We start from the raw sequence: 12,514 nt of genomic DNA on the forward strand, positions 1-12,514 counted from the left end.
TTCGTCAAAGCATGAGAGTTAATGGTGTTACGGGGGCACTAATCTAATATTATAGCCACTCGTGTAACTTTAAAAAAATTTCTATTTTGGCAAAATATAATATCTATATATGGATTGAGAAATTCTACTTAAAACTAGCGTACCACTAAAATTAATCTCATACGAAGTCAACACTTGAAAGTTTAAAGTAACTAATTAAAGGTTGCCCTAACAATCATAGGCCATAAGCCCTTAGTGGGCCTTGTGGTGTGGGCCATTTTTTAAAAAGTATTGTAGGGACAAAAATAACCTTAATGAAAGATGGGAGTGAATGACTTTTACACCCTTGCTCATCTCCATGTTTTTCCATAGCTTCCAATGGTGTTGGACTTTTGTGGTAATTCTATTTGGTGTTGGTCAGGGAATATGGAGGCAAGTGTTCTTCTTGGAAACAGTTATGGGGTGGTAGCTCGCGTGGCTGTGGCGGGTCTTCGTGGTGGAGTGATGGGTTCGGCCATATCTCGTGGGGCTAAAGAACAAAAACAAAAATAAAGCTCTGATGGGTTGGAAAGGTGTCAAATACACTCAGCATATTTAATAAATTATTATTAAAAAAAATACCAACAAAGTTGCAAGTAACATATCCTAACTCTTAATTAATAAAATGCACAATCTAACAGTTTATATTTCCTTTATCACTATGAACTATCTAACAAGATTCACCATCTTAAACTTCATCATTTGCACGAACAAAAGTATTTAATTTATTTTATCTCATAAATTTCTATGAACCTATTTTTGGAGATGTTATATGGTGAACAAAAAATATTACTAATTCACTAAGTTTATGTGCAATTAATTTTTAGTGGAGTCAATTTATCTTTAAAATGAGTCAAAGGACCTATTCTATGGCAATCAACCCTTTTCATTAGCTTCTATTGTTCTAATATACAAATTTTAAATCCTAGTTTTTGGTCTCAAATGTTTTTAATTAAATTTGTTAAATTATTTTTTATTTAACCTTACTAATCTAAACATCATGGTTATATATAAATGCAAGCATATTTATTAAGATAATATTTTAAAAAAATTATATAAATGAAAATGATATAAGATGTATATGAATATATAATTATTTAAATATATATATCAGCATTATTAATTTTTTATATTTTTAATATTAATATAAATATATTTTTATAAAAATAAAAATAAATTACAAATCGTAATAATATTTTTGTAAGAAAAATAATAAAGATAATAAAATTTACAAATATTATATTTTTAAAAAATTGCATAAATTATTTAATACATGTTATAATATTTTAAATATTCATCACGTTTACAAATATTTTCATCATGTATACTAATATATCTTATTTATATATTTAATCAAAATATTAAAGATGTAAAAAAAGATATAATCTTGTTTTCATGTGACCGATATTTTATTTCATGTACCATTTATCTTTTAGTTAATTTTTTATAATTTAAAAAATTAAATAATGTATAAAAACTAAAAAAAAAAGTCTCAGTAAATCCGGACTTAGGATAACTAAAACAAGTTTTTTTAGTCTTTTAAGTAAATTTAAAAAAAATATGGTTAAATAAATTCTATTAAAGGTGACCAAATAGACTTTTTAGCATAGATTAATTATTAAAAGTTGTTAAATTCTCACACCAATAATATAATGACAAAAAATGTTAAATTATACTTTTAGTTCTTTCGTATTTTTAAGATTTATTTTGTTTTTTTATCTGTCAAAAATCATTTTAATTATTTATCTTTTAAATTTGGGTTAATTTGATCCTTTGAAAACATTGATCATTTTTAAATTTGAGATATAATTTTGAGTATTTTGTAGTCGATTCAAGATGTAAAATTTGTGTTACTAAGTTTATCTACATAAAAATTATGAAAATCAATTGATGTTTGAATAAAAAAAGACTATAAACATGATAAAAACAACATGAAAAGTGAATCTAAATAAATAAAAAAATCTAATGTCAAATTGTTTTTTTGTTTGCTTCTAAGACTCACTCTTTTACATATTTTCCATCTTATTTATGACTCACTTTTATTCAAACACCGGTCATTCTTTATTTAGTTTTTAAGTAGATAAATTTAATTGAAGAAATCCCAGCTCTTCAATCAATAAAAAAAAGGATTTAAAAATTGTGTTCCAATTTTTTTTTTAAATTATCACTGTTTTAGAAGAACCAAATTGACCCATATTTAAAAAGTAAATGACCAAAATAAATATAAAAAATAAGTTAAAGGACCAAAAGTTTAATTTAGTAAAAAAAATATAATTATTGACGTGCTTGATCATTATTAATATGTTTATGTGTTATTTAAATTATAGAATTGGAAAAATATATTATATATTAATTGACTTGTTTTTAATTTTAATTGAAACAATTATATTGTTGGGTTTTTGTGACTTAGCAATCCTATTATATTATAAAAATAGTTTTATAATTTACTTTATTGTCAACTTCAATTAAAACAATATGTTTCTTTGACTTATTGTTTTAATTTCATCAAGTATATAATTGACATTAATTTACTTATTATTGATTTGTATTGAATCTGATACGTTTATAAAAAGAAATTTGCAGTACTTATTTTATTAGTGATTAATATCATTTAATGTATATATATTATTAATTTGATTGATATTAATATTTGTTTAGTTGATATTGTTTCTTAAAATGACATTTATTTATAACTTCGCATAAAAAATTTAAATTTCAAAATGATAGTCAATATAAACGTGTTTTATGAAAATTGAGATAAGATATCCTTAATTTAGGAAACTTTCTTATTATATGACTTAATTGATTTGATTTTAAATGAAAAAATAAAATAAATATTTTTTAAAACATATATTTATACTAAAACAAAACTAGAGTTATCTTCTATGTAAATATATTTTTTATTATATGTTGTTAGATGAATTTGAAAAACACATAATTATGAATACATAGTATGATTTTAATCCTAGTTAATATATTTATAAGATGAATTTTAATTTGTATATCTGCCCTCCATCATTAAATCATGGGTCTAACCCTGCTTTTATAAGTACTCTTGGAGCTTGAGCCCTATAACCCTAATGAGTATTTGGGACCCAATGACCTAAATATTTTTTTTCTTCTGAATAAACATTTTATTCATTAACCAAAAAAAATATTGGTTTGAGTATCTGATCTTGCACTTTAATTGCAAATGTCCACTATGGTCAATCTCTCAAATGAGTACGCACAAAATTTAAGGTTTTTTGAACTTCAACTCTCACTCTACGATTTACTCCACGCGCGGTCTACTTCATTTTTATTTTTCCACTCTCTTTTCTTTGGTGCAGCATTGCTTGTTGCGCCTTGAGTTTTAAGAGTATATCTCAATAGCTTATTTCAGGTAAAGATTGACTCCAGTTTAGGGCGCCGTGCAACATGTTTATCGGAGTTTGATAGGAATTTTCTGTTAGGCTACATGCATATGGTAGATCAAGTTTGTTATGCATTTGAAGTTTGAATTCATGTTTACGTTTGAAGTTTGAGTACTTAATTTTTGCCACGTATAGAAAGAGACCAATGGATTTTGAATTCACCATGAATACTATTTTTTAAAAAGCAATCGGTTTTTCCTTTGTTAATGGCACTTTTTTGAACATATATAGGTGTGGTTAGTTATACGAACAAAAAAAAATGATTGAAAAAATCAATGCTGCTTGAGTTGTTACACAATATATAAAGTTACAACGTTTCCATAGTTTGCAGAAATATGTTTGGAAGAGTAAATGTTACAATTATTCCATTCTATCATCATTCTTAATTTTTCTCTCACTTTATTGTGGTAAAGGGGTATTGTATCCCAACATAAACATAAGTTGTGGATATAAAATCAGGTATATTTACATGTCAGGGAGATTGCATTGAAACTTCCAAAAATATGCATGATATGATTTATTATATCCATGTATATATGTCAAGAATTAGCCAGCTTATCGTGTAGACTTAATTAAGCCTTGATCTTGAATTTGTATTTTATAGTAGTTGCTGCCTGATATTACATAGTACTGCAGGTGCACGCAATACAATGATGCATAGAAAAAGTCATTTACGTCAACGGAAGCATCCATTCCATGCTTGTCGTAAGTCTTTCCCCTTCTTTTCGTTAATACATCATCACCATGCATGGCAAAATAGAAAATAAAGATCAATGGATTAGACTTTAGAGCTTATATTGATGATTTTATGATATTGGAGAGATTGTTAATGCCCTGATCCACGTGAAAGGACATCTGTAATTCACAGGGCATACTTCAGTGACTAGTTCTTTCATATTATGTGTACCCAATTGGCTACAATTTTTTTTTCCTATAATCATACGGTGCTCACATTCATTAGTTTTCATTTTCGTACTATATTAACTCCCTCAAAATTTTGTTTGAAACAGCCTTCGAGGCATATTTGTCTCGGTCATGGCGAGCTGTGGAGCTCATAAAATTTGAGTCTGGAACTACGACCCTATATTTTGTAGATAATCACCATATGACCATTAAGAAAGGCTCCTTTTCAGACGTTCGAGTTAGGTCAAGGAAAGCTACTTTATCAGATTGCTCCTTTTTACGAACTGGGATTGACATATGTGTTCTCTCAGCCTCTCAGGGTAATGACAATTCAGATGAATCTAGTGCTAATCATGTAAGTTAATGCCTTTTAGTTGTAGTTCTATATAAAATTGGATTTTTTTGTCTATCTCAGTTACTCTTTATCAATTTTTCTAGCGTGTGTTTGATTAATCTTCATGGATGTGGTAGATTTAGTTTGTATTCTTCCTTGCTGTTGATTGCTTGATACTTATTAGATTTTTGGATTATTATGACATTATTGTGAAGTATCCCTAATTTTGTTGATAACTTTCTTAAATTATTTGGTTGGATATCTTCCCTGAAATCTCTCTCTCAACAACATTTTTTTGTCTGCAAGACTCAAACTCAAAATTTTCCTTAAGGATTTGAGTCTAGTGTTACTCGATCTATCGGTAGATACTTATTAATTCTCTTTATATGAGATGATAGCCAAACAAAACATTAAGAGAAATTAAGAGCAGACTCTCTAACATACTCTTCTCTAAACAAACTGAATTATCTTGATTTATTAATCTAAAGGATTAGTTTTTGTATGCATTTGTTAGGTGATTATTCATTTGGCCTTTCTTGATGTTGTTTTTAGCACCAGTAGACCTGAGTTAATTCTCTCCTTTAATTCAAGAATTGTAGTCTTTAGGACATTAAAAATCTGATCAAGTGTTTCTTTCTCTTTTTGATTTTAGGTGTGGCTTGATGCTAAAATAAATTCCATACAGAGAAAACCACATAATCCAGAGTGCTCATGTCAGTATTATGTAAACTTCTATGTTAATCAAGGTTCACTTGGTACAGAGCTGAGAACTCTTAGGAAGGAGGTTAAAGTAGTTGGAATAAATGAAATTGCCATCCTCCAAAAGCTTGAACGTAATACTTGTCAACACAAATACTATCGATGGGAATCATCTGAAGACTGCTCCAAAGTGCCACATACTAAATTGTTAGGAAAATTTATATCTGACCTTTCATGGTTGGTTGTTGCATCTGCTATAAGGAAGGTTTCATTCTGTGCAAGATCTGTGGAAAACAATATTGTGTATCAAATTTTAGGGAGTGATGCTACAACCTCTTCATTATACATGGATTCTGAAATAAGTGTTGTGAACTTTAAAGTGAACGAAGACGGCATGCAAATGCCTGTTATTCATCTAGTTGATTTATTTGAGACTGACACCAATACAAGCGGCGATAAACATGATTCCCACTATGATGAAGTGCCATCATCTTATGGTTTTGAGGGCTTACGACGATCCAAACGTAGGAACATACAACCTGAACGTTACTCTGATTGTGGTAATGTTTCTGAGATAAAGGTTGGTAATGTTCGAACCTGGCCATACAAGTTAAACAAAAGGAAAGATGATGATGGTGGTGGTGAAGAGTCATTGCCATTAGCACAAGAGAATAGTGACAATAGTCAAAAGGTCAATGAACTGAGTTCTTGCCGGGAGATTATAGTGTACCATGGGAGGAATGAAACGCTGGAATTAAAGTCAGGTGAGGCCAATCAAACTCAACTTGCTAGTGTTCCTCTTCTTCAAGAAGGTGATTCATTAGCCCTTGAGCATCATCATCTCAATGACAATGTTACTAGAAGAAGTGATGCATATTATAGCACCCCTAAGCTTAAGAGGAAGAGATTAGTTGATCTGGAAGCTGATGTAGATTTTGATCCTGGAAGGGAAGGCATAAATTCCAATAAAGGAGTTAGCGAGAAAAGACATGGTTCATCATGGTATTCAAGAAGCAGAAGCCATGCTGCAGAACACAGTTATAAAGACAGAAGCTTAAATGCAACTGCCTACAAGGAAATGATAGATTCATACTTGAAGGATGTCAATAGAACACCAACTACAGAAGAGCCACCTGTAATGGACCAGCGGAAGGAAATAGGCAACTTTGGGCAAAAGAAGGAAGCAGAAATACCTGAAAGAGAGGACGAGGAACAAATCTCTGAGATCGATATGTTGTGGAGAGAAATGGAAATGGCACTGGCATCAAGTTATCTTGAAGAAACAGAGGTGTAACAACTGATTCCCTTTTCTATGTTGCATTTCTTTTACGGAGAAAATTTAGATGCAGTTCCTTAAATATTGTTGGTGTTGTTGTTCAATCAAAATTGGAGTTTTACTTAGTTAATCTGCATAACACAAGTTTGCGTTAAATGTTAACACATATTATCAAGATAAAACTTCAATTCTAATTAGAGAACAACACCAATTAATACCGAAGAAATTGCCACCAAGTTTTGTCCTTTTATTTATATCTGTATATTCTGGCTTTTTTATCTTCTTTTCTGAGGTTATTTCGGTGTAACTATCTCATCAGGGTTCAAATAGTGCCAATTTTGCCAAGACTACGGAAGAATCTAATCGCACTTGTCCGCATGATTACAGATTGTCTGAAGAAATTGGAATTTATTGCTACAAATGTGGCTTTGTGAAAACCGAGATAAAATATATTACGCCACCCTTCGTAAGTCAAGTTCAAAACCATGTTTGGTTTGATTTCTTTAATTCACTTTTCAAAAAGCCTATGCAACTATAAACATAGTTCCTCATATTGACTATAACCTCCCAATTTGTTCAAAAACCTGTTCATATTGGCAGATTGAAATGCAACGCTCAGTGAGGCACCAAGAGGAAAAGCAATGCAATGGAAAAGATACAAAGGAAAAGGCTAGTAAAGATGATGATTTCCATCTGCTCTCAACTCATGCTCCTACAGATGAACATAACTCTATGGAACATGATAACGTTTGGAAGTTAATTCCCCAATTTAGAGAAAAGTTGCATGACCACCAAAAGAAGGCTTTTGAATTTCTTTGGCAAAATATTGGAGGGTCTATGGAGCCAAAACTTATGGATGCAGAATCCAAAAGAAGAGGGGGTTGTGTGATATCTCATGCTCCTGGAGCTGGTAAAACTTTTCTCATCATTGCATTTCTCGTTAGCTATTTAAAGCTATTCCCAGGGAAGAAGCCTCTTATCCTTGCTCCAAAAGGCACACTTTACACTTGGTGCAAAGAATTCAACAAGTGGGAAATTTCTATGCCAGTGTATCTGATTCATGGGCGTGGTGGAACTCAGAAAGATACTGAGCAAAATTCAATTGTTCTTCCTGGTTTTCCAAATCCAAATAAATATGTCAAGCATGTTTTGGACTGCTTGCAAAAGATAAAACTGTGGCAAGAGAAACCAAGTGTTTTGGTCATGAGCTATACTGCATTTTTAGCATTAATGAGAGAGGGTTCAGAGTTTGCACACAGAAAATATATGGCTAAAGCATTGAGGGAAGGTCCTGGGATCTTGATACTTGATGAAGGGCACAATCCAAGAAGCACCAAGTCAAGGTTGAGGAAAGGGTTGATGAAACTGAAAACAGATCTAAGAATACTACTTTCCGGTACATTATTTCAGAACAATTTTTGTGAATACTTCAACACACTTTGCTTGGCAAGACCAAAGTTTATCTCCGAAGTGCTTGATACATTAGACCCGATTACCAGAAGGAAAAGCAAAACAGTAGAAAAGGCAGGTCATTTGCTAGAATCACGAGCTAGAAAATTGTTCTTAGATAAAATTGCTAAGAAAATTGACTCGGGTATTGGAAATGAGAGGATGCAGGGTCTAAACATGTTGAGAGAAACCACAAATGGTTTTGTAGATGTTTATGAGAGTGAAAATTTTGATAGTGCTCCTGGTTTACAAATCTACACGTTGCTAATGAATACAACTGACAAGCAGCGTGAGATTTTGCCAAAACTACACACGAGAGTGGACGAGTGCAATGGTTACCCTCTAGAGCTAGAGCTTTTGGTAACTCTTGGATCAATACATCCATGGTTGGTTAAAACAACCTCATGCGCAAATAAGTTTTTCACTGCAGACCAATTGAAGCAGCTAGACAAATACAAGTATGATATGAAAGCAGGATCAAAAGTTAAATTTGTTCTGAGCCTTGTTTTCCGTGTTATGCAGAGAGAGAAAGTACTTATCTTCTGCCACAACCTTGCACCTGTGAAGTTATTGATAGAGTTATTTGAGATGTTCTTCAAATGGAAAAAAGATAGAGAAATTCTGCTGCTTAGTGGGGAACTAGACCTCTTTGAACGCGGGAAAGTGATAGATAAGTTTGAGGAGCATGGAGGAGCATCAAAGGTACTCCTTGCTTCAATTACAGCTTGTGCTGAAGGCATTAGTTTAACAGCAGCTTCTAGAGTGATTTTTTTGGACTCAGAATGGAATCCATCGAAAACAAAACAGGCTATTGCACGGGCTTTTCGTCCTGGTCAAGAAAAAATGGTTTACGTTTATCAGCTCTTGGTAACAGGCACATTGGAGGAAGATAAGTACAAAAGAACCACTTGGAAAGAGTGGGTTTCTAGCATGATTTTTAGTGAGGCTTTTGAGGAGAACCTTTCACATTCGCGAGCAGTGAACATTGAAGATGATATACTGAGGGAAATGGTTGAGGAGGACAAGTCTAAAACAATTCATATGATTCTAAAGAATGAAAAGGCTTCAACAAATTGAAGAGAGGTATGAAAACATGTGCATAATTTATGTTTATATGTATCCTAATCCTACATTCTCCGTATTAGTGTTGTTAACAGTGTTTGCACTAGATCACTAGAATTCTTGTCGGCATGTACCTTCAGTGTTTGTTCAAAATTTCCATATATGCATGCCACTTTAGAGTTTTGATTGGAAAAAAAAATCCAAACACCACATAAAATTAGGCATGGCGTGTCGAAGACAGATTTGACTCTTCTCTGCTGAAATGCAACGCAAATTCGAGTTTAGTAGAAACTTATCATCCAAAATTAAAATTGAAAACTTTAATACAAATGCACATTTTGGAGCCATTCATGTCATCTCTTGGTCTGAGTCTTATCATTCTGTGGATTGAATTCATGGTTTCTCTTATGACATTGTTGCCAAGTAATACTACTATATAAATTCAGATTTGGGTTTCTGATAACCGTGGTCGTTAATACTATATATATAATACCTTGCAGGAGCTTGCGCGATACTTGAAACAGGAGCAGGGACAGTGGAAAATAAAGGAGCCATAGCACCATCTGCTTGCTTATGTAATGTAACCCAATCTGTCTATATTTTAATACACACCCCATTACGATAAAATTATGCTAGGGCCTAATTTGAATTGATTTCTATTTTATGGGAAATTTTCAACTGAAAAAAGTATTTGAATTTAATTTACAAGAAAGTCATAAATTATAATAGTTATGTTGAATGAAAACATTTTTAAGGAGTTATTTTTCAAAGAGAACATTTTAAAATATAATTTGTATGTTAAAAAATATATTATAAATTTTAGTTATACGCATTGCATAAACTAAAATAATTATAAGTTTATAAATGTTAATGGAGAAGTTAAACAAATAAATTTTAAGAAAGATAAATTTATAAATGTGTAGCATTGTCCTACGGATTTTTTCAACAAACACACATAGTTCTCCTTTTTTGGTAATTGATAAGTGTTATTGCATATATTATTTATATATTAAAATCATATAGTAATTATCTCATTTTTTTATCTTTTATTATTTATTGTGTCTTAAAACCATAAGAATTAACTTTTGAGTTTTTATCTAAAAGATGTTAAAGTTAATGATTTTAGAATAATTTTGGTTGTATTTTGTGTAGAGTTGTAGCAGAAGCATGAAAGAGGATTAATGAACTGAAGTGTCACACTCAACACGATCTCGCGAGTCAAAACCACTCAATCAAGCAAGTCATTTAGCGCAAGGAGTCACATTGAAAGACAGTTGTCACAAGCAAACGCGTTAAGCGCGCATCCTGCGCTTAGTACGTGGCCACTTGATCTATAAGAGAGTTCTAATTGACCAATTAATTAGTGAAAACATATAAAAAGGAAAGGAAACATTTGTTTCCTTAAGAATGAAGAAACCAAAAAGAAGTAAAGAAGAAGAAGCAAGGGAAAGCAAAGAAGCTAATATAAGGAAAATCCGTTTCTAGAGCTCTAGTAGCCAATCTGTTTCAATCCATTTCTCTTTCATTTTCTTCCCTCTCATCTCACTTTTATATTTATAAGTCTCTCATGATAATGAATGACTAAAATTATCTATTGTTGGGAGTTTTTCAAACCAAACTCTCTTTAGTGTAATGATTTTAAACTATCTTTTAATATAATGTTGTTATTATTATTCATCCCTATGCTTATTTACATATTTATGGGAAATGTTTGTATACTAAAAACTTATGAAGAATATCTAAAATGAGTCATATCTAGGATAGAGTGATTTTTTTTAGCATGTTCATGCATCTTTGCTCTGAATGCAAATCATCTAGTAATCAATCACCAAGGGATTGAGAGCGATATTAAGTGATTTAGATTTTTTTATTTGAGGAATCTTAGTTAGAATAGACTAGTAGATGTAGATAATAATTATGTTAATGTTAAATGAGAAAAATCTATTAAGATTAAATCAAGAGAAGTTTTGGCAAGCAAGAGTCCCAACACATTTCTTAACTCATCACAATATCATCTCACAACTTTGAGCGTTTGTAGTTGCTTTGTAGTTGATTCCTTTTAACTTATACTTTATAGTTGTTTTGTAGTTGATTCCTTTTAACTTATACTTTATAATTAATCAATGAATTAGATTGGTGAATATTAGTTATTGATTGTTAATTTTTTGTTAGAAGGAGATTGAACCCATAATTTTTTTCTCTTTCTATTCTTTCTTAATCACTCAACTCATTTTATATCTTCAATTTCACGATAATTAATTCTTCTACGAAAAACGTTTTCGTAAGCCTTACTTTATACCATACTAGTTTAACTCTTAGAATCCTATATTTCTTCTTAAATACCTGTTTGCATTTAATTGGTTTTTCATCCATTCTTAGATCAAATCTCCATTGGTGAACATTCAAGAATCCAAATTCACCTTGCTCTCACACCAAAAAAAAAGAACATAGAGGAGAGAAAACCAAAAAGTGGTGAAAAAAGTGAAGAAACACACCCATCAATTGTCATGAATTCTAATCAATCCCATAAATAGTCATGCGTTCATAAAAATATTAATAATGAAAATAGTAATCATATCATCGTGCAATGCATTGAAAAAAATAGGTGAGAAAGCTATATTTAAAATTGAAAATGGAGTATACTTTTGATTAAATACTAAAAAACATTTTTAGGAACAATATAATGAATATTGTATTTAAAAAAACATTCCATTTGATTAAAAAAATTGATTACCATAATATATAAAATTAAAATTTATATAATACTTAATTGATTCATTTACTCAAAGTATATATTCGTTGTAATCATGATAATTAGTATAATTCGGTATTTTTATGAGTTAAAAAAAGAAAGCTGTAAAAATGATCAGTTATAAACGATATATAAGACATGAATATTTTGATAAAAAAAATGATAAATTGTATGGCATAAACTTGATTATTTTGAGTGTTTTAAGATGTGAAATTTTTAGTTATACTTTGTCTTGTTTTTTTATATCTTTTAATTGAATTAAAAATTAAAAACTTTTCTCATACCGATAAGTCATACCAATTTAGGGCAAAAACTTTTCTCACAATTTTAATTATTATTCTTTTTTATATTTTTTAATTTTATTTTAATTAAAAGTGTTGTACGATGTACTTAACTTTTTTTTTATATAACCCCCTCATGTCAAGTTGGAGAATTGGATTATCCATCCAACTTGATACAGGCATACGTTCCAGACCTAAAATGAAATAATAATATTAAAAAAAACTTGATTCAGAATTATCGATCAATTTTCTTTCTGATATAACTAACTATATCTACAACAATTATGTTTTAGTGATGTGTCTCAACTTGGCTGTTGCTTAAAATTT

The 12,514-nt window shown here is 30.6% G+C and overlaps 1 protein-coding gene across 1 annotated transcript; it reads left to right on the top strand.

Moving 5' to 3' along the window:
• Window positions 1-405: 405 nt before the first annotated feature.
• LOC100781856 (SNF2 domain-containing protein CLASSY 1) lies at window positions 406-9,335 on the top strand. The gene is made up of 6 exons (XM_041011947.1): window positions 406-487; window positions 4,068-4,136; window positions 4,442-4,689; window positions 5,321-6,655; window positions 6,963-7,135; window positions 7,267-9,335. Exons 1-6 carry the CDS (start codon window positions 406-408, stop codon window positions 9,167-9,169), a joined length of 3,810 nt encoding a protein of 1,269 aa, XP_040867881.1. The 3' UTR covers window positions 9,170-9,335.
• Window positions 9,336-12,514: the final 3,179 nt, after the last annotated feature.

The sequence above is a fragment of the Glycine max genome, chromosome 18 (genome assembly GCF_000004515.6).
Source record: "Glycine max cultivar Williams 82 chromosome 18, Glycine_max_v4.0, whole genome shotgun sequence".
Lineage (NCBI taxonomy): Eukaryota > Viridiplantae > Streptophyta > Magnoliopsida > Fabales > Fabaceae > Glycine > Glycine max.

Excerpts from the sequence above, each read along its gene's own strand:
- LOC100781856 (XM_041011947.1), top strand. The coding sequence starts at position 406 with ATGGAGGCAAGTGTTCTTCTTGGAAACAGTTATGGGGTGGTAGCTCGC. Across the intron at positions 4,137-4,441 it reads GCATCCATTCCATGCTTGTC|CCTTCGAGGCATATTTGTCT; the intron begins GTAAGTCTTTCC and ends TGTTTGAAACAG. Across the intron at positions 6,656-6,962 it reads GTTATCTTGAAGAAACAGAG|GGTTCAAATAGTGCCAATTT; the intron begins GTGTAACAACTG and ends CTATCTCATCAG.